Source organism: Thermobia domestica, chromosome 13 (genome assembly GCF_964235325.1).
Source record: "Thermobia domestica chromosome 13, izTheDome1.hap1.1, whole genome shotgun sequence".
NCBI lineage: Eukaryota > Metazoa > Arthropoda > Insecta > Zygentoma > Lepismatidae > Thermobia > Thermobia domestica.
This window is the reverse complement of record NC_137466.1, coordinates 107,978,249-108,002,552: the sequence shown is the minus strand read 5'-3', so window position 1 is coordinate 108,002,552 and position 24,304 is coordinate 107,978,249. Positions and strand designations below refer to the sequence as shown.

The 24,304-nt window shown below is 35.6% G+C and overlaps 1 protein-coding gene across 1 annotated transcript; it reads left to right on the top strand.

Moving 5' to 3' along the window:
• Nucleotides 1-286: 286 nt before the first annotated feature.
• Nucleotides 287-4,834, top strand: LOC145667714 (uncharacterized). Its single transcript, XM_081735172.1, has one exon. The coding sequence runs from the start codon at nt 287-289 to the stop codon at nt 4,832-4,834; it is 4,548 nt and encodes a 1,515-aa protein (XP_081591298.1).
• The last annotated feature ends 19,470 nt before the right edge of the window (nt 4,835-24,304 follow it).

The following is a 24,304-nucleotide window of genomic DNA, read 5'->3' as shown; positions in this document are numbered from 1 at the left end:
AGCGCGAGCGCGTGCAAGTATATCTCATTGTTGCATTGTTGATCATTACGATTCACACATTTCATAATTCTCTCTCTGTTTTATCTTAATTTTCACGTTTTTATAATTCTTTCTGATATTTTTGAGGTAATGTCACCTAATTGCATGCTTTTCAACCATTTTTGAATATTTTGCACTAAAATTAACTTGTATATCAGCCTAAGAATAATAACAGCGGAAAATAGCTTGAATCTTCTGTTTAAAATTTTTTATTTGACTTGCTTATTTTTACAGACACTTTTACAATATGCCAGCACGTAAGACCAGTAGATTAGGGCGAAGAACAAGAAGGGCTTCATACATGCGAGCATCTCGACAAATGCGAGACGGTATTGGTATTGAAGCTACTACAGCAGCTATTCAGAGCCAAAGTGGAGACCAGTTGGAGGTTGAAGCTACTTCAAACAGACTGAGGAAAAGATGTCGAGTTGATACTGGTACATCTGCCATTGCCACTACATGTAATGCTACTGCATCTGTCACTGCTGCTAGATCTTCTAATGCAGTTGTATCATCTGATGGCGATTGTGTTCCACCTACGCCTTACACAGCAGTTGTTACTGAGGTTTTTCATACGGTTCTCGCTCCCAGCGACCGATTTCGACAATACAGGCTTCGCAATTGGAAAGACTTTAACATGGCTGCTTTCCTCTATGATCCACACGCCGACTACAATGCATCGGCTGTTTTGAACATCGGAGAGATGAATTCTGCTTGCACATATTGCCAAGCACGTAAGTTCAAAAGTGAGACACCTGGGATGTGTTGCGGAAATGGTAAAGTACGACTAGACAGTTTCGCAGATTTGCCTGAACCTTTGAAGTCTCTAATTACTGGCTCTCATCCATCGTCCAAGCACTTTCTTAAAAACATTCGCAAATACAACTGTGGTTTTCAAATGACTTCCTTCGGTGCATCTGGAACATCAAGTCAAGATGATGGATTCAATCCAACATTTAAAGTGCAGGGACAAATTTACCACCTTCTTGGTTCCTTACTTCCAGCAGATGGTCAAGGTAAATTTTTACAGATATATTTCACTGGCGACGAGCATGCAGAACTTACTGCGAGGCAGCAAAATATACCGGGACTTTCGACTGACGTCACCCTACAATTGCAGAGAATGTTGCATGAAAGCAACTGCTATATTCGTTTTTTCAAAACAGCCATGGAAAAGTTACAAAGCAACACTCACAAGGTAGTAATAAGAGCTGATAAAAGACCTGCAGGAGAACATGAGAGACGTTACAACGCTCCATTAGTAGATGACGTGGGTATTGTTATTGTAGGAGAGGACTTTGAAACAAGAGACATTATCATAGAGAAGAGATGTCACCAGATTAAGAGAATTGCTGAGACTCATCGTTCTTATGATAGCCTTCAATATCCTTTGATGTTCCCAAGAGGTGAAGATGGTTATCAATTAAACTTTATGAAAGTAGACCCGTTAACTGGTCATCCTACCAATCAGAAAGTTTCATCTATGGACTTTTACTCCTATCGTTTAATGATTAGAGAGGTAGATAATCACATTCTTCGATATGGTCGTCTTTTTCAACAGTATGTAGTGGATATGTACGCTAAGATCGAGAGTGAAAGACTTCTATTCATACGTTTGAACCAGAAAAAGCTGAGATCCGAGGAGTATATTCACCTTCGTGATGCTGTCAACGCAGATCGAGACTTTCAGCATATTGGTAGGCAAGTTATTTTGCCCTCAAACTTCACTGGCAGCCCTCGACACATGCATGAATATACTCAGGATGCTATGACTTATGTTAGAAACTATGGTTGTCCTTCACTCTTTGTTACCTTTACCTGCAATCCTTCATGGCCTGAAATCAAAAACAACCTTCTCCCCGGCCAATCAGCACCAGACAGGCACGACATCACCGCAAGAGTCTTCCATCTAAAAGTTGACAATCTAATGGATTTGTTAACTAAAGGTAAAGTTTTCGGAGAATCATCAGCTTGGATGTACACGATAGAATGGCAAAAACGAGGCCTGCCACATGCGCACATCTTGCTGTGGTTAAAGGACAAAATACATCTTTCTGATATCGATAAGATAATATCTGCTGAACTTCCTGATCGAGCTGAAGACCCTCTTCTGTTTGATGTCATTACCAAGAATATGATTCATGGACCATGTGGAATAATCAATCCCAGTGCACCTTGCATGATAAATGGCAAATGTTCTAAGAGGTACCCAAGAAGTTTGTTGAAAGATACACAAACTGGTGATGACGGATATCCACTTTACAGGAGAAGAAGCCAAGCTGATGGTGGATACACTACAAAGTTGAAAATCAGGGGTAACGGACAGCAGGAGTTTCAGATAGATAATCGATGGATTGTTCCCTACAATCCTCTACTGAGCAAGATTTATCAGGCACACATCAATGTCGAGTTTTGCCAATCGGTAAAATCGATTAAATACATCTGCAAGTATGTGAACAAAGGGAGTGACCAAGCTGCATTCACTGTCCAGCCAAACGAGCCTGACAATAACTTAGATGAAGTGCATCGTTATCAAACAGGACGATATATTAGCAGTAACGAAGCAGTATGGAGAATTTTTGGTTTCTCAATCCATGAACGATTTCCAACTGTTCTACATTTAGCAGTTCACCTGGAAGATGGTCAGAGAGTAACAGTGACAGAAAGAAACTACAGAAACGTTGTTGAGAATCCACGAGATACCACTTTAACTGCTTTCTTCAAACTGTGTCAGACAGATCACTTTGCAAAGACACTTTTATACTGTGAGGTGGCACAATATTACACTTGGAATCCTACTAGAAAATTGTTTCAAAGACGAAAAAATGGAAATGTTGTGTTAGAATATCCAGGAATTAAACGCTCCAATGCTTTAGGTCGTGTTTACACTGTTCATCCTAACCAGCAAGAATGTTTTTACCTACGTTTACTCCTTCATCATGTAAGAGGGCCAACATCTTTCGATGATTTGAGAAGACATGATGGTACTATTCATGCAACTTATAGAGAAGCATGTCGCTCAAGAGGATTACTTGATGATGATAACCAATGGAATCTTGCTCTCGCAGAAGCTGCAGCATGCCGTAATCCAAATAAGATAAGAGTTCTGTTTGCAATCATTATAACAGTCTGTCAACCGTCTGATCCCAAGCAGTTGTGGGACAATCATAAATGTTCCATGGCTGAGGATTTCTTGCGTGAGGAACAGCAACAGAACCCTGACAGCATTATCGAATTCGCTGATCGTCACTATAACAGTTCCTTGATTGCTCTAGAGGAAATTGTTCTTACAATGACAGGCAAGCGGTTAGGTGATTTTGCTATGATAACACCTATTAGATGCCAAATATCTACACTGCCTCATGAAATATTGCGAGAATTAGACTACGATGTCAACTCTCTTCAAATATTAGTACGAGCGAATGAGTCAAAATTTTTAACAGAACAGAAGATTGCGTACGATCGAGTCCTTCAGAGTATGTCAAGCAAACGCGGCCATATTTTCTTCTTTGATGCACCTGGTGGAACTGGCAAAACGTTTGTCATCAATACTATGTTGGCCAAGGTTAGAAGTGAGAAAAAAATTGCTTTGGCAGTAGCATCTTCCGGAATTGCAGCTACTCTTTTAGAAGGTGGTCGGACTGTACATTCAGCATTCAAATTGCCTCTGAATATGGATATTGGGACACCAACGTGTAACATCAGAAAGGGATCACCACATGCTATGCTTTTAAGCCAGGCTGAATTGATTATTTGGGACGAATGTACAATGTCACACAGAAAGTCATTAGAAGCCTTAGACAAAGTTCTAAGAGATATAAGAGAAACAGACAAGCTTATGGGTGGAATAACTGTTTTACTTTCCGGTGATTTTCGTCAAATTTTGCCTGTAGTCAGAAAAGGTACACCGGCAGATGAATTGCAGGCATGTCTGAAATCTTCTGTTCTCTGGCCACGAGTAGAAACGATTAAACTAACTCAGAATATGAGAGCTTTTTTGACTGGAAGTGAGCAGTCTGAGCAGTTTGCAAGAGATTTATTGGAAGTAGGAGAAGGGCGATTAGAAACAGCAGAAGATTCAATCGTACAAATTCCTGATCGACTGTGCCAATTTGTTTCTACAGTTGAACAGTTGAAAGAAAAGGTTTTTCCGTCAATTCAAGAACATCTGGCTGAGAACGAATGGCTCTGTGAAAGAGCAATTTTAGCAGCCAAGAATACTGAAGTTGAAGAACTTAATAGGATGATTCTAAGCGAGATACCAGGAGATGGCAAGACATTTCTTTCTGTTGATCAAGTTGTTGAAGAGATGGAAGCAGTAAATTATCCTATTGAGTTTCTGAATTCACTTGAACCATCAGGCATGCCTCCTCATCGTTTAGATCTGAAGAAAGGTGCCATTGTAATGCTGCTTCGCAATTTGGAGCCACCTATACTGTGCAATGGAACGCGACTTAGGATAGAAAATTGCATGAGTGTACTTCTTGAGGCATCTATAGTTAGCGGAAAATTTAAAGGAGAGCGAGTTTTTATACCAAGAATTCCTTTGATACCAACAGACAGCACTATACCATTCAGACGTTTACAGTTTCCAATCAGACTTGCGTTTGCGATGACGATTAACAAATCTCAAGGACAAACGTTAAAGGTTACTGGAATTCAATTGGCATCTCCTTGCTTCAGTCATGGACAGTTATACGTGGCCCTTTCCAGAGTGGGTTGTCCTGACAATTTATTTGTGTATGCTCCTGATAAAAAGACAAAAAACATCGTCTATCAGAGAGCACTTCGATAAAAAAGCGAAAGAGAAAAAAGGAACCACCTCTCGCCGTATTCTACGGAATGAATAAGGGGCACACGCAGGGCCATAGGGGCAGTTCCTCTGCGCGCTCAAGTGTGAAATGGTAACTTAAAACCAGATAAGATAGGGTCTACTCATGATAATGGTATCCGCATCGACCACAATACTCATTTACAATTATCTCCTGAACGGCTAATCGCAATTTAATAAAACATTCTTCAATTGGATTCAGAATCAAAAAATATATTAAAGAGGAAAATATCAACTTGGGATGACAAAGGCAGCAAAGGCATAAAAAAACTTAGTTCATGTAAAAACGTTACCAAAGTTATACGTGGCCCTATGGCCAAAGTTATAAATAAAAACTTTTTAACTTTTTGTAGTCTATGCTTGATTAATAGATATTTAAAGCAACTTTCGATGCTAAATCGTTTGGTGACCCAGGGCCAGAAGGGCAGTTTCGCGCTCAAGCTTCAAAGCGAAAAAGTAAAAATTATCTAATTAACAAGGTTTATTGCGTTCCGGGGTGACCCCAGCGAAGCGGGGTGAACGCTGCTAGTATAATAAGAAAAATGAAACTTGTGTGCTACTTACTTTTTAAAATGTCTGAATGACTCATCCGTAAATTTATAAAATAATTTATGACTAAATGCTTTCCTATTACGATTGTATCCCATCTGCTTCTACTAACATGTGAGCATAACGACAAACGGAAACATTGCATTCTCCATATCTTTTCTGAGGATCGTCTTCATTGTTTTTCCTTTGATACTTTTTTTTTCTTTCATTCACTCATTTTATTTTATTTTTTATTTTTTCATTTCTTAAATAACCCAGCGCAAATTGTGTTTCTTTTGATTTGGTTTTAGACCATCATATAATGGTTAATTAATCTCACGAACCATTTTCGCACTAGCATGCAATAATACTGACAATAAAGGTAAAACTTCCAATACATTCATTGAAATTTTGATGACGTGGATTTTTATGGATATCTGAAAAATCTCATGTATGTTGCCCCTTATCTCCTGAAAACTAAAGTCAAAACTAGATCCAGTACTTATTACTACTGCACAAAATCTCATTGTTGAATATGCATCTATAAAGCATTATCATGAAACGAGAAAAATATATAATATGTAACGCTGTTTAAAGATGGTCACATAGGAAACTTGTACAATAAATTAATTTATCGTGTAATTTATAAAGTGGGAGAGAGGGAGCCAAATACAGTCCCAAAGCTACATGCTGCGCAAGGCTCCAGCCTATGGGCGTCATTTGGGGAAGAAAGTGTGGCCCTGTATCTTTGAAAAACTTATACAGTAAAGCCAGGGTTATTCGCGGAATTCGGTGGCAAGAGCGCCATGGGTAACCCGAAAAAGACTAAAAATGAGATGCAAACACGAAAAAATGCAGTATTTCAGCATAAGACTGTGTTTTATTATTTGTATTGCTCGGGTCGTCAAATCAGTGATCAAAGAATGTGAAAAAGACATTACCAACACAAAAGCGCAAGAGCCTGCCACTCATCCATAAATTCTGAGAAAGTCTATAGGATGACGATCTATCTATATATATAAAAGAGAACGCACAAATCCTTTGTGAACTCATCACGCTAATACGGCTGAACCAATTTCTTTCATTTTTGGGGGGTTATTATGATTTGGACCCTAGATGGTTTTTATCATATCACTTTAATTTTTAATTACCAGTGTCTTGAGATAATTGACCATTCAAGTGTCCATACGTACAAATCCTTTGTTATTAGTTCATCATAGGTAAAAATAAACGTATTTATATGCAACCCGCATGACCATGTGACTCGGCGGGTTAACATAAATGACAGGCGCTATAATTTTAACATTTACTGCAATTTGAAAGCGAAAAAGTAAAAATTATCTATGTAACAAAGTTTATTGCGTTCCGGGGTGACCGCAGCGAAGCGGGGTGAACGCTGCTAGTACACAATAAACTTGTCAGTAATTTTCGATCTTCGCACTGTAGGGTTTATTGTATTTTCCCAATTGTTGACCTGGATTAAAATTCGTTTCTTTGAGGTTCGTAATTAACCCTTCATTGGTTGCTCACGGACTCCCAGTCCGGGGAGTGAACAATCGAATGAAATTTACTATTACGCAAATCACTCTTCCCAATTCCCTTTTTTCATACCTTACAACAATCGGCTTGTGCTTATCAGAGTAGAGTTGCACTTCGAAACGTGCACTATTGGAGAAAATATTGATTTTTACAATTTAATTAATTTTTGTGTTTTAGAATATACAGTACTTATTTGCATGTGGAGTGTCAGTCAGCAGCGACTACTTATGAAAATAATTGGGTGCGATTGCAGCAGAGTTAGGGGAGAGGGGGGTACATTTGAACAGGGGGTACCTTTGAACATTTAAGATAACAGGCTAGAAATAATAGCATATCTGGTGGTTTCAAAATTTTTAGTTTGGCGAAACTGCGTTGCGTGACGGTCAACTGTTATCTGGCATTTTAGTGTAACTGTTGATGAACAGCAGTATTTTGTTACATTTGTGGGGTGGAAAGTTGTAATTTTTGTGAAGTTTTGTAAGATTTTTGACAGAAGCCTGTGTTTTGATATTATCTGCCATTCATTGCAGAAGCAAGTACATTAATTTACTTATCTAATGTTGCCCTTTGTATTTCACAATAGTTTGTACTATCTGGGTATTACCAAATTCTGCTTGGTCATGCCGGTTGGGGCAGTTTTGAACAAAAATTAGGGGGCACATTTGAACATTGTTCTACCTCTACTTTTCTGAAACTTATAAGTACCACCAACATATTTGTGTTCTCAGACAAGGAAGACAAATGTTCTGTGCCAACTGCTAATATTGTGTGTAGACTTTCTAATCTCACAACTTCTGGAGAGACAAAGCGTACTGCAAAAATTCTGACATTTCATGTTGATTTGCAGAATTTTAGGGTAGAATAAATTTTGTGTCCAGTACCCGGTTAGTGGTGACAAAAAAAAAGTAATTTCTTAGATCTCTTAGATTGCTAGTAGTAATGGGTTTTCCATTAAGCCTATCAGGTATGACGAGCAAAATTAAAAAGTGAATCATAATCATATTTTCACAGATATGCTACGATGATCGTATTCTTTTAAATTTTTCTTCAGATCACACCTACGCCTATAGATATGTTGTTCACATATCCTTTTGTGTGTGTGTGTGTGTGTGTGTGTGTGTGTGTGTGTGTGTGTAACATATAACGTATAGCATATATGCAGGTCCGTATTTAGGTAACTACTATTCTGTGCTCCAACACAGGACGTCACAATTTAGAGGGCGGCAAAATTTTGGATTAAAAAAAAAAGATTCACAATAAAGTTATATTTAATACTATCACACTCAGAGTCCCGCGCAAGAGCGAGAAAAAGTTTAATTCGTTCTAATTACAGTAGTTATTAATTAGCTAGCTTATCTGATTATTTTTAAAAAAGTCATTCTCTCCTACTCCCACCCCAAGGGGTGAGGATGAACTTGAACATCATGAAAACTGATACCCTTAAACTCAGCGACCTCGAAAACAATGAATTCAACACTAATATTTGTCGTTTTCGATTACTTTAAATTTAAACTCTTGCCCGCCTCACTCGGGTGTTTAGTATGATCTTGAAGTTGAATTGGATTAAAACTGTCACTATTCATCTCAGTGACCCCAAAAACTATGAATTCAACTCAATTCAGATGTGTTTCCGAAGGGAGGCAAATTATTTAGAGCACAGAGGCGCACAATATACAAATACGGGCCTGCATATGTTTCAGCAATTATTACTATTATTATTATTTCCTTGCCATACGCGATTGGTTAATTCTTGTGCCTTAAACCGTTAATGGTGCTTTGTTACATTAGCCTTGTTGTTCGTAAACGAATTCATCCTGAAAATAACGATTATTCTAGTAAAATAATGGTTTGTCAAAAGTGCCCCACGTATGTTAAAATCTACCCCATGCTTGTTTAAATCTACCCCCCAAGGAGGTACATTTGAACGACACCCCCTGCGCCCTTGCACAGAATGACAAGATCAAACAAAGTACTCTATTTTATGGCAAATATAATGTATATTATATTTAGTTTTTGCTACAGTTCTAGGGGGAAATTTACTGAGTGTTTGGAAGCAAAAACGAATATTCGAAAACAAATGTTCAAATGTACCCCCCTCTCCCCTATATACATATATATTCGCGACACTCGTGGACACGGATCATGCGCGAGCGGATAATCGTGACTTTACTGTATAAGGTGAGAGAAAGGGAGGCAAATATGGTCCCAGTTACATGCAGCTCAAGATTCTATCCAACGGGCGTCATTTGGGCAAGGGAGTGGGACTCTTTGATTTTGTGAAAGATACAGATATATTTTAAGACATCGTATACTAATAAAAAGAAAAGTACTATTACAAGGGTTGGTGGACCTCTCCCCCGCCTCATGGCAAATTATGAAATGACGCTACTGCCAGAGTCTGCTGAGCCTAGGCGCTAATCCAGGCCTAGAATCACCACAAAATCTAAATTTAAAGTAATGGGGCGTTTACACTTGGTCGATTTAGTCGCACGGCTAAATCGACTCGCTGCATTTGCGACTAAATCGAAGCAACTAGGCCGAATCAGATCGATGGATGTGTTTAATTGTTTCAACCGAAATTGAATGCTGCTTGTCGACTCGCTCTCCTCTGGTCGATTCGAAATTGACTGGCAATTTTAAAGATGTCCAAGCAAAAAGTAATTGGTACAATTTGCGGTGTTATAGCAGAAGAAAATAGAATCGACAACAGAAAATAGAACGTCTTTCAATTCAGTTGCTAGTCGATTAGTCGCTTTCGATCAACAAGCGATTAGGTTGAAGTCCTGTTAACACGGTCGATTAAGTTGAAAGTGACGTCAATTCAACTGAATCGAACGCAAATCGACTAAGTGTAAACGCCCCATAAGAAAGAGGCAGTCGCGGGTCTAGAATGTAAAAACTGGAGGGGGTCAGCCAGAACCAAGTCTATGGCACGTATTTCATGAGTTTACTATAAATTTTAAATATATATATAAATAGTTTAAATTATTTTTGTCACGAAAAAAAAATTGGAGTTCTTAAGCACCCAGGCCCGAGTCTAGATCCGTCGCTGGGAAGAGATAGGGACAGAATAGGGTGCTTTTTTGGCCTTGAGAACTAAATTATAACGTTAAAGTCTTGAAACAAGTTGCGTTTAAGTATAATATTCCTACATTTCATGGGTCCAATTGCTTAACTGCCTCAGAATTTAAAATTCTGAGAACGCTTTTAGTTTTGTGTACCAATATACATTCTCGAAATATCTTTCTATTTTTAAGCATGTCACACAACAATGCCTTTATTAACTGTCCATTTGACCTTTTGTTTTCCTCGTTCTGAATTCGTGACCTGCTCCGCTTTGTTTTCTAATGTCGACTCGTTCTTTATGGACGGAACTAAAAGCGTAAATCGAAACCTTACTGTACATGTTAAAATGATATCAGAAACATTTGAACATTTCCTAAAGGGAAAGAGAAAATCTCCATTTAACTATCTCCACAAGCCCTAAACATAGCCATAAACCGTGGTTTTAATGCTACCCTGCTTTTGCCAAGCATTTTCCACTATCTTTTTTTTTTATTCTGTCCCTATCTCTTCCCCACTCTAACTTTAAAGTTTAGAAACTCGATTTATTTCCTTCGTTCGCCACTAGATGTCACTTTTTGATGTCGAATTATACTGAGCTTATCTGAAAGGGAGTATAAGTATGAGATGGTTGCTCGGGTTTTCCACCCCTTGCATTTGTGTTTGTGTGTGTGTGTGTGTGTATTTTCTTTATAAGGTATGTGTTAGTAAACGGATTTAAACAAGGTTACGATATACGTTAGAAAACTTGCAACAGCCGTAAACGGATTAAACCGAGACCTCTCCAAACGGAAATTCTGTGGTCATTTTGTGCACTAATAGCTACATGAAAGCTAGGCTTTTGCAGAGTGACTTACATACTTCAATGGGCCACTCTACAGTTAACGTATTTATGGCGTTCGCAGAAAAGCTAGTAAAACTGGAAATATAGCATCAAAAAAGTAGTGCTAGTTTTTTTTTTATTCTTTCAGTACTAACGTAAAAAAGTAATAATAAAAAAGCAAGGAAAAATGTTCAATAATGCATATCACAATACAAGTAGAAACTATGAAATGTATTGTTCTTCTAGATTTGACCTCAGAATTTTAAATCAGCATTAGTTATCAAAATACTAGTAATAACACAATGAAGGTACAAGGATTACAAATGAAAGTATAAATAGGCACGTATAGTTACAGAAAATGTCATATTTTTCGTTTGTTTGTCTCAGAGGTTTGTTCAGCTTGAGAAACAGTATACAAGTGGTATGGAGGTCATTACGTGTAGTTTATGAATAATTATTTACAATTGAACATTGTAAAATTCGTAAGTTATTCGTATGTTTGAATAAAGAGGATAGTTCGAAGAGGACAAAGCACTGGCAAGAAAGAACTACTGTCCCCTGTATTTTTGAAAACAGTTTGATTCTTCGATATATATATTAAAACATATTAAATTTGCTGACTTATACTACAGTATTTATATTAATAAATTTACTGTAGTTAATAATACCTAATAGCTACATACATAATTGTTGTTTTATGGGTGTTATATGCATCAAGATGTGTATATTCGTAACATTCAATCGCATATAGGTCTTTTAACCCCCTTGAAAAAAAAATCTCCGGTCGTTTCTGTATTGCAGTAATTTACGTATGTATTGTATGCGTATTTCTTATTTAAAGACCATGTTAAGGGGGCAGACTACTAAATATTTTTCAAAACCTAAACATTTTTCTTTTGCTCGTTTTTCGTAAGTGAAACTAGATAATGAAATGTAACTTACTGCAATAATGGATAATGTTATTCTACACCCGAAATTTCGAATCGGAAGAATTTTCAGTGTTGCTATCCATAGAAATTACAGTGTAACCAGAATTTGAATTACCCAAATATCTAGGTTAAGGCAGCTACAAAAAAAATGAACTCAACGGTAATTGATGATTTATCATGTTGTCTTAGTTCCTTGTTAACTACTTTTTAAAAAATACTTGTATTTTTTGTAATAACTTATTTATTTTCTAATAACTTATGTTAGTTATTACAAAAAAAATACAAATTAAAATAAATATAAAATAAATACAAATCTCAGAATCATCGCCTTTTTTCAACTTTTCCAGAATTCTATGAGCTTGCAAAGACATTGTTCCTTTATCACGTAATAAACATCTAAAAAATATTCTTGACTGCAGACGGCTTTTACAGAATCTACACTTTCCTGTACTTTTCCCTCAATAGGAAATATATTTTTGTTGGCAACACTATATTACGTTATTGAAACCTGCATCTTAAAAAGATTTTCATTGTTGGAATGTTGCCAAACTTTGCAGGCAAAATAGCTTTAGAACACAAATAATATTCACTACATAGTAATAAATATTATATTGGGTAAAGAATTTAACCGATTTTTCACATTGAAAGCGGCCATTTACCTACTATGCAAAACATTATAAATGTATTTAACTGATTTTTCTCAAAGCAAACTGATACCTTCAGACTTAGCTTTCTAATGACTTTTGCACGTAATCTTACGAGCTAGTGTCTTGGGAATCATCTCAGAATATGCGAAATGGAAAGCTGAACATTTTGATACCAAAATCTCATTTTCGAAAAAAGTTGACTTATCGTGCTTTTCCCGGGGATGAGTGAGTCGAGTTCAATGTTCGAAAACTACTTTTGTTCTTTTTCTTTCACTTTTTTTAAACCCTGGTAATCTTTTGTTTAATTTAGTGTTATTTATTAGACTTTCAAACTCTGCTATAGTGTTGCAAGTCTCATAGATAGGGTTGCCATATTTTTTTTGATCCAAAATACAGACAAGCCTTAAAATGACGACTCATCAAAGATACGGTGCCCAAACACAGATTAAATATTTTGAAATTTCTTACCTAAAAATCACCTTTTTAGGTATCACACAATTGTTTACTATAATATTTAAAACATTATTGGAAACTAACATGTTTTTATTTTTTTTCTATTAACACAAGCATAATAAATCATACAATTAAATTACGTATATTAAATCTAACCAAACAACCATGGACTCGAAAAAGAGAGAAATTTAAAAACATAATCTACTTTATTAATAGTAACTAAAATATAAGTTATATTATGAAAACACAATTCTTTTCGCCCGAGATTTTAGCAATTTCCAACTCGGAAATTTCCGTGCAGCTCCAAAAACTGTCAAATTCGCACATTTTCCTATTTCATGCTTTGTGGCAAGGACACAGACTCAAAAATGCAAACAGTTCGTACAAAATACGGACATATATGGCAACCCTACTCATAGAATGACTTAGTTCGTAAATCCGTCTGACGACAGGTATCAGAGCAAATAATGAACACTTTACATACCGAATTTCTTTTCTATAAGTTCAGGGAATCGTGAGACGTTAAATTCCTGCCACGAAATTTGTACTTTCCCCCATTATGATACGTATTTCAAAACGTCATTTCTTACCCTTTTATTTCATGACAGAAAAAGTATACTGTACAAATTTCATAACTTTTGCTTGGGCGATGATGAATCTCTCTCTACTACTCTTTATGATACCAAACATTTTTTTAAAGAAATCTTTTCATCAAGATAGGTCTACTTGTTTGAACAGAAACATATTTAACGATCTTGATAAGTCAGACTATACTTTAAAATGAAACACTAGCTCTCTCTCTCTCTCTCTCTCTCTCTTACACAGAAACAGAAAAAAACACACAACTATGAAATCCACGTAATAAGCTAGAACCAAACGATACTGCAATCTTCGAATTTCTGTTTAATATTTGTCTGCTACATTATACTTAACAAAGGTTTTCAGCATATTTACTAGCTGAATATACCGATTCTTCGCAAAGGTCAGATAAAATATCTATGTATAAAAAACTGAAAAACGAAAAAAATATCGGTCGTTTTTTTCTACTTTTACACATTCTGGTAAACGCCCCCGAGACCCCCCTCGTTAGATTTTTTTTTAAAAGCCCCTGGCTCCCAGCAGATGGGGGCTGTATTTGGAAGTCAACGCCTATGGGAGCCTCACCATTCATCTTAGCGACCGGAATACTGTGGTTTTGACATTAATATCAGTAATTTTGGGTTATTTTTACATGTCTCGATGACCCCTCTAGTATGGCCACTGTTTCTTAGTTGACGGGATAAATTGCAAAGTAAATGCGATCTTGAGTTTCACAATTGAGCTCAGCAACCCCGAAAACTATGGATTTCACAGTAATATTGGTCATTTTGGATTATGTTTACATGTCTCGGTAACCCCCACCTGCAGATGAGTCCCGGCCAACATATAATGGTACTTGAATTTGCAAGTCATCGCTAATGGAAGTGTCACCACTTATCTCAGCCACCGCGAGAACTGTGAATTTGACACTAACATCGGTCATTTTGGATTATAGCCAGGTAGCCAAAGGGATAAAATTTGGTGAACCTGGAATTGCGGTGTCTTCCCTCCACCTCATATCCGCCACTTCATTCTTGGTCACCTGGTGGTTATGCAACCACACATAGCAGGTATGACGGTGTTCACAATTTCGTATCTGTTTTAGATCTTGACATGGCACACACGATTTATGTTGTCTGGTGGGAAACCTATCAATTCACGCCTATTTTAACGCCTCTTTGCTTGACGTATTTTCCGGTAATCAGTACGCATCTGCGGGGAATCCCTTTCACACGAATTTCACTATTGTGACATAAGGATTTTTGCACAAAGGAGATTTGGTTTCTTTGAGAGGATCATGCTGCCATAGCTCTATCACTCACGCTCGTGGCGCTATAGGAGTCTAACGTTCCCTTTTCCCCGTTTTCGGCGACCTATAGCTCCCAAACTAATCACCTTGGACCATATTTTTATATAAACTTTATTTTTATTTTGATGTGATGAATCACCTCCCGAAATTTTTCGGTGGAGTTCCCAATCACCCTATATAAACACTATATAGCATAGAAACAATTAACAAAAATTGGAAGAATGACATTACCGTTTGGTTCAGAAAGAACTCATACTTTGTACAGTGGGCCACATAAATTCTCGTGTTAGGCAACCCAACGAACGCCAGCTCCAAGATTAACTACGCCTGGTACTAGCTAGAACGGCAACATGAAGTTGCTCCTACCTGTTAAAAGCGTGCAAATCGTAAAGATTGTTTTTGTGCAAGAGTGAGGCGAAACGCTGGCTGACGAAATGACAAAAAAAAGTCTTTGGATAATTAACTCACGGTACACAGCACAGTACCAAAAAAATAATATACGGACACCAGAGGCGCTGATGAGAAGAGACCAGTCGGGGGTCTTAATAATCTTATAATTAACTCAAATGAGGGATTAAACAAGTTAACTTACTTCAAATGACTACACATACAAGCATATCAAATAATATACGGATAGATTATGCGATATATTTAGTAGGTTATTTTACTAAACCTACTAGGTTATTTAGTAGGTTAGAATAGGTTATTTAAAACACAAAGACTTGCGCTGAGTTTTGAAACTGTTAACAATAGTCCTACCTAGTGTTGTAAGGTCTCAAAAAAAAAAAAAAACGGAAATTTTGGGTAAAAAACAGTTTTTTGCCGTTTTTTCCGGAGCTTGGAAAAAAACGTAAAAATTGAGAAAAATTGAAATTTTCGAATATTTTACTACATTATGCTTCTAAAATGAAAACTATTTTATAGTTACTAGTTTACAGTTAAGATCATTGAGTAGTTATGTTTCTTGTATCAGAATTGGGAAATTAGTGGCAACAAATATATTTGCACCATTCCTTTAAAGTCAACACCGTGATAGAATGATAAAATGGAATTATGGCTACAAAAGATACTAAAATATAATACTAGTTAGATTAATTAACATAGACGCAATTAAATTGTCTTAAGTAATCTTACAAAGTTGTCGTTTTATTGCAGGGAAGTGTTAAAAAAACAGGGCCAGAATCATTTTAGTTAATACCAGTATGTTAAAATCAAATACATATATATATATATATATATATATATATATATATATATATATATATATATATATATATATTATGGAGATACGTATCTTCCTTCTGCTGTGTAAAATTTCCGGAAATTTTGAACCCATTAAAAAGTATTTTGTTCGGAAATATTTGCAAAACCCGGAAAATATAACTTAAAAACTATTTCTTAGCCTGATGATAATCTTATTTTCTGTAATGTGTCTGCACCATATATACAACGTATTTCGCTAGCAGGAAATATACTTAAAAGAACAGTTTTTAATTTTACTTTCTAGTTTTTTGATATCTGATAAAAAATTCTCTTTATTATTTGTATATTTTTCGAACAACTCAAAAAGAAAGATGATGTTATTTACATATACACACATACACCGCACAAGTGCTTAAATTTGAGCAGCAACAATTATATTAAATATTTTAACATGTGAAATTGCCGTTAGTTATTATTAAAGATTAGCAGAATACCCGTTGTTCGCATGCGGAGAATACATTTCATTTTGGACATAAAGGGCACTAAAACTGTCACCAATAAACTAAAGGAACACAAAAACTATGAATTCGACACTAGTATCAGTCATTTTCAAATAATTTTACATGTCACCTTTCACCTTTAGGAGTACTAATGGGGCTGAATTTTGATTTAAATGGCATCGGAAGTGTAACTGTTGATCTCAGTCACCCCGAAAACTATGAATTCGATACTAATATCAGCCATTTTCAATCATTTTTATACATTGACCCTTTCTCCGTCTCCCAAGTTGCCTTATTGAATTTGGATTTAAACAGCATCGGAAATGTTCATCTCAGGACTCCAAAAACCTGGATTCGACACGAATATCGGTCATTTTTGATCATATATATATATATATATATATATATATATATATATATATATATATATATATATATATATATATATATATATATATATCCTCTTCTCCGCCCCCAAGTTACGAGGATGAAATGTGATTCAAACGGCATCGGAAGTCTTACTGTTCATTTCATCGACCGCAAAAACTATGGATTCGACACTAATATCATTCATTTTAGATCATATTTATATATCTCCCCGCCCCCAAGCTGCGGGGATGTATTTGGATTTAAACGCCATCGGAAATGTCACTGTTCGTCTCAGCGATCCCGAAAATTATGAATTTGACACTAATATAGGCCATTTTTAATAATTTTTACATATTTCTTCCTACCCAAGTTGCGGGCCTGAATTAGGATTTAAACGGCATAGGAAGTGTTACTGTTCATCACAGCAACTCTAAAAACTATGGGTTTGAAACTAATATGGGTCGTGTTCGATAATTTGTACTTCTCCTCTCCCCGCTCCAGGTCACGGCGCTGAATTGGGATTTAAACGACATTAGAAGTGACACTGCTCATCTCAGTGAACCCAAGACTATGGATTCGACAATAATAATAGTCATTTTCGATCATTTTTTTTATATATCATCCCCTTCACTTTCCCTAAAGTCGGCATTGAATTTGGATTTACACTGCATCGGAAATGTCACTGTTCATCTCAGTGACCCTCAAAACTATGCATTTACATTAATATCAATCATTTTGCATCATTTTTATATATCTTCCTCCTCCCCGAATTTACGGGGAACTATGAATTCGATACTAATATCAGCCATTTTCAATCATTTTTATACATTCACCCTTTCTCCGTCTCCCAAGTTGCCTCACTGAATTTGGATTTAAACGGCATCGAAAGTGTCACTGTTCAACTCAGAGACCCCGAAAACTATGGATTTGACACTAATATCGGTCATTTTCCATCATTATATATATATATATATATATATATATATATATATATATATATATATATATATATATATATATATCCCCTCCCCTTCCTCCAAGTTTCAGTGCTGAATTTGAATTTCAGCTTCATCGGAAATGTCACTGTTCACCTGAGCAACCCCAAAAACTACGGGTTCGACACTAAGATGGATAATTTTTAATATATATTCACACTTCCTTCCTCCAAATTACACCTTCAAAGTGAAATGGCAAAATCCATCCCAGGTCCGAACCTCTCTATGTTGAAAATTTTTACCGAGATCAGTCTGGTAGTTCAAGAGTTGTTATGTTACAAGTATAGTCACTTTTATATATATATATATATATATATATATATATATATATATATATATATATATATATATATATATATATATATATAGATAGATAGATAGATAGATAGATAGATATAGATAATTTGTAGTACTGGGAAATAGGTATTTGTTTACATACGAAATTTTGTACATAAAGTTCATATTCAAGTCTGTATTTGAATATTAAATAATACTCATTATATGTCTTAATGCATGAGTATTATTAAAATTTGCTTTCTGCTGTTTCTTTTAAGAAGTAATTTGGTTAGAACTAACAAAATTTCACCAGATCAAAGAGCGCATTAAAAAGTCATTTTTATTCAAGACCCCTATTTGTTGCAACAGAAACTCTTCATGATGGTATATGTGTATGCAATTGTAAAAGTTCTGTAGTTAATGCACAACCAGGAAAACGACTAAAAAGAACATAAAGAAAATGAGTGCAGACTTAATTTTCATGAATAATTACAACAGTTTTATTTTCGAATGTTTCTTTTTTTAAATATTCACATTATTGAAATTTCACACATTCGAAAAAAACGGTTCCGTTACTAGTAAAACTAGCCTAATACAGAGATTTTTGTTACTTTTCCCAATTTTTACAATTTTTCCGGAAAGAAACCGGAAAAATCTATTTTTATCAGCCGCTTCAAAATTTCCGGAAATTTTACATCACTAGTCCTACTTGCAAATCGATTAAAGTATGGATCGATCATTCGGGGGAAGAGCACAGTCCCCAATGAAAATTTTGGGAGCCTAACAGGGCCGGACTCCTAGGTTCCGGCACCACTGATTGATACGTAATACTACTTCGAAAGAAGAACTTGTCCGATTTCATTATTCGTTAAATGGCTTTTGAAAATACTAAATATTGGTACGCAGTAATTTATTTGTAAATATTAAAAATGCAAAATTCGATAACACTTAAACACGTTCGAGACATCCGTACTAAGCATATTTTTCCTTAGGTTCCAAATATAACAGGGTTTTGTTATTTGTATAATATTTGTGACAAATTATACATTGAGACACAAGGAGAAGAATATAGTGTCAATAAACAACAATTTTAAAAAGCACGAAATTAACGGATGATGTCAAATATGGAACTATTAACACAATTAATTTTGTAACTCGTTTTCTCCATTCATTTTTCTTACTTTATTTCCAGGATTACGTCATACTAAATTTTTCCAATCGAGGTTATCTTTCGTTTAGCAGCCTCCAACTGGAGCTCAGCCTTGTAAATGAAACATTTTAAAAAGTGTAAAGGTCGAGGGCAAGAATCAAACCTAGACCACAAGATTTCAAAAACCTCAACGCTAACCACTCATCTAAAATGTTACTTATTCTGGCTCGCCTAAATAAATAACCTTTTCTGCTCGCTCAAAACAGTTACTTGTTAATAGTCAATTTGATTGGCAAAACACAGGAATATGTAATTGAGGATTCGGAGGATATTATATCATTGTATTCACTAAATTTTCAACATTAGAGATGTTTCAGAAATAAAATATAAAACTCCTTTATTTTGAATCAAATAGCTGTCATGCTTAGACACCAATAGATATCGCTAACGTGCAGTCAACTTGCATATAACACTATTGTTACGAATTAATTGCAGCTTGAAAACTGTATTGTTTCAACTTAATCATTTGAAAATAGGACAAAGTCTGTGATCATACTTAGATTTAAGCATTAATACTTGTATTTGTGAATTTCTACACCAATATTGTGTGAGGATCTAACTGCAACTCATAACTGTATTCTTACAATCCAAGTATTGAAATTGTATAATAATGATGAATTGCATGCTTCGGTGTTTATTATTAAGATAAGAGGCGTAGCTATATTTAGATTTGAACGTTAAATTTCGTCTAACCACAAGTTAGTGGACAAAATTAAAAAGTTAAATGTAAACAATTGGAACGTACAGTTAAGCAATTTTAACCCATAGCGTACAGCAAGGCAAAGTCTTCGGAGGCGGGACAACTGGTAATAAAAGAAACTCTTTTAGCCTTCCCCACTGGCCAAATAGCTAGCACGGGCCTGTGGTGAGTGTGGTCCTGGGTTCGATTTCCGGAGGGAGACCATTGAAGATTAAGCCCACTTCACTCGTTAAACTGTTGGTTCATGCCTCGAATGTCCCGGTACTGAAAAGAAAATTTTTCAGTTTAACGTCCCACGATTATGCATTATGCTAAGGGAGATAATTGGTGAAATGAGAAGTTGGGAGGAAACTAGAGTAGCCCGTGAAAACTCACAGACATGATGTTCACCATAAGCTTACTTATTCGGCGACCCCATTCACTAGATGTATAGCGCTCTGCCATTGTGCCACGGTGCCCCCTTCCGCTACTGAAAAGGAACACGTAAAACCAATAAACAAACAAAATGCTATTAAGAAGTTTCATCAGTGCTATGTTATCTGTTATAACACTTAAACAATAAAAGTTCTAACTTCTAGCTCAGGTACGAATCAGTATTCCCTACAAGATTCAACTGCTAAATGACTAATTCGCTGATGATGATTATTTTCAAGAATAATTCTTTTTTAATCTTTGGAGATACATTGACATATTTACTTACTGTACAAAATAAAGCTTCAGATATAACTGTGAAATTATTTACACTGTAAGAACTTAATAAAACACGAGGAACTGTTTTAGAAGGAAGCATTTAGGAGTTTATATCAAAACGCTAATTTCAGTATTCACCTGATGCTTTCGTTAGAACTGGTCTAAAGAAAATGTAATAATAATAATAATAATAATAATAATAATAATAATAATAATAATAATAATAATAATAATAATAATAATAATAATAATAATAATAGCCATATATTTATCAGAATTTCAGGCTTAGTCAATAACTGAATTCAACGTTGTCTCTTCGGAGTTCTATTCTATCGAATCTGCTAGAAATACAAAAAGAAACTTCGAGAACAGGTAAAAGATAAATGTTACTTTTTTTTTGGGACTCAAACTAAAATTTAAAAATTCTTTACAACCTACAGACAAACGCCTGAGACATTTTTTCTTTTCTGTAGAGCTCATCCGGGGCTAAGCGGTTAGCGTACGCGCCTTTGGCGTTGGAGACCCGGGTTCGTTTCCCGGCGGGAACTCATGTGGTTCGGATTCCACGTTAATCAGTAGGTCCACGTCTCATATAGCCTCGCTGCTGAAAGGGACGCTAAACTAAAATCAACTCCATTTTTTCTTTTCTTTAAGTTAACTAGTTCACCGATCATATCTGAGTAATTTATCTCTATTTTATACTCGGTTATACACGTTTTGCTGTCATTTTCAGTAAACTTGAACGAGAGGAACACGAACACAAAATCATGTAGGAAAGTTAAATTTCTATATACTTCGCCCACCAGGAATCGAAACCGTAATCCCGTACGCCCGAGGTACACATGCTATCCATTAGACCAGCGGGGAGAGCGAATGAAATATATTTTGTAGTGTCGGAATTTGTACCTATTTCACAATGATGCAATATGTCTATTGAATTTTTAATGTTTACCGTATTCGTTACTTTGAGGAATGGTATATGTTATTGATATAGGTTCTTTTACGTATTCGTCCATAAATATTATATAAATTATCAGAATTATTTATGTTCTTTCATGGAAGTTCACTGGTGCTTGCATAGTAGGCAGACAGTGTAATTTGAATGGGAGTTCAACAGAGATTATGTATTTCGCCGACATTTAATATCTATATAGAAGAGATAGCGAAAACGATTCTACATACTGAAGATGAAATTTCTTTAGGAGATAGAATGATTAGGTGTATACGGTTTCTGGATGATATAGTTGTTGTTGCAGAATCTAAAAAGAAAATAAATGAGATTTAGAAAACTTGAGAATATGGGATGAAAATAAATGTTAGAGAAAGACAAAATCCATGGTGATTAAAACGAAGCGATCGGTGTCAAATATAGAAGTAGTATAGGGAAAAATAACAGGTGACTAGTTTTCTATATCTGAGTACTATTATTAGTGATGATATGACTTGCGAACGTGAAAGGAAAGCAAGGATAGTAATGGCGAAAGTAGCCTTTAGGATGAAAGAAATACTATTTTGTGGGACCTTGAATAGAGTTGAAAAAAGACTCATAAAATGCTTCGTCTACTGTATTTAACTGTATTTATAGGTCATAAACATGGGCATTAAGCAAAAATTATGAGAATCAATTGAAGGCTTTCGAAACGGGTGTGGAGAAGAATGGAGAGAAATAGCTGGGTCGAGAGGAAACCAAATGAGAGAGTGTTAGGAATTGTAGGAGAATAATATTGAGAAGAGGAAAAGAAATTGGTTGAGATATTGGTTAAGAAGGAACTGTATTATGTTGGATGTTCTAGAGGGTATGGTGGCAGGGAAGAGAGGGAGGGGGTGAATTAGACTATATCGAAACAGAATTAGGCTATTGACGTGTGAAAACAGAAAAATCGTATGTGAAGATTGAGAGGTTAACAGAAGATCGTAAAGCATGACAGCCTCTGAGCTGCGGCAAGTGACCCGCTGGTAATGGCGGAATATTTCTGATATAATGATACTGATGATGCACAGTAGAAACAGAATGATCCACTTTACTGTCATTACTAATACGAATCACAATTCAAATTTCTACAGGCTGTCAAAATGCCTTGCTCTAAAGGCTGTATCTTTTTCTATACGAGGGGAAATTATAGGTCGAGTAACAATGAGACTAACCATTCAGATAGCTAGGGATATTGGCAGTGTCGAGAAAACAGTGAAGAAATTGATTTAGCGGTATGAAGAAGGTAGTGAGTATTTAACATCTCAGCCAAAAAGTGGGAGACCCATATTGTTAATAATAATAATAATAATAATAATAATAATAATAATAATAATAATAATAATAATAATAATAATAATAATAATAATAATAATCTCAGGAATTTATATAGCAAGACTTTCACATGCCCTCCTGCTGCAATATTATTTTTGAAACGGTCAATATAAAATTGTCAAGTTAAATTTTAGTCATTATAAATGTGTTTTATATATAAAATATATTTATTTATTTAACAAATCATTTCTGGCAGTAACTTTCGCCCAGTTACTCGCTCTTTTTGCGTACCCAGGAGGAAGCTGCGTGTACCCAGGTTGGGAACCACTGCTTCCCACTAAGGCATTCTGACAGCCTGTTAGAAATTTCCATTCTAACTAATATCAGTAAACTGCATTATTCTGTTTCTACTGCGCATGCACCAGTGAATTTCCATGGAAGATCATGAATATTTCTGATAATTTATATAATATTGAAATACGTAATGGAGCCTCAACATCTAACATTCCTCAAATTAACGAATACAATAAACATTAAAAAATCAATAGACATATTACATCAGGGTGAGATAGGTATAAATTTCACACTACAAAATACATCTCATTCGCCCCCCCCCCCTCTGGAATAGTGGATAGTACGTGTGCTTATGGTGGACTGGGTCCCGGGAAAGATTCTCGGTGGTGGAAGTTTGGAATTTTAACTTTCCTACATGTTTTTGTGTTCGTGTTCCTGTCGATCAATGTTACTGGAAATGACTGTAAAACGTGTATAACATAGTAGAAAATAGAGACAAGTTACTCAGATACGTTCGGTGAACTAGTTAACATAAAGAAAGAAAAGTGTCTAAGGCATTATTATTTTGGTTTAGACTGTTTTCAACTAAAAAATCATATGAATACTGAAATTAGCATTTTGATATAAACTCCTAAATGCTTTCTTCTAAAACAGTTCCTCGTGTTTTATTAAGTTCTTACAGTGTAAATAATTTCACAGCTATATCTGAAGCTTTATTTTGTACAGTAAGTAAATATGTCAATGTATCTCCAAAGATTAAAAAAGAATTATTCTTGAAAATAATCATCATCAGCGAATTAGTCATTTAGCAGTTGAATCTTGTAGGGAATACTGATTCGTACCTGAGCTAGAAGTTAGAACTTTTATTGTTTAAGTGTTATAACAGATAACATAGCACTGATGAAACTTCTTAATAGCATTTTGTTTGTTTATTGGTTTTACGTGTTCCTTTTCAGTAGCGGAAGGGGGCACCGTGGCACAATGGCAGAGCGCTATACATCTAGTGAATGGGGTCGCCGAATAAGTAAGCTTATGGTGAACATCATGTCTGTGAGTTTTCACGGGCTACTCTAGTTTCCTCC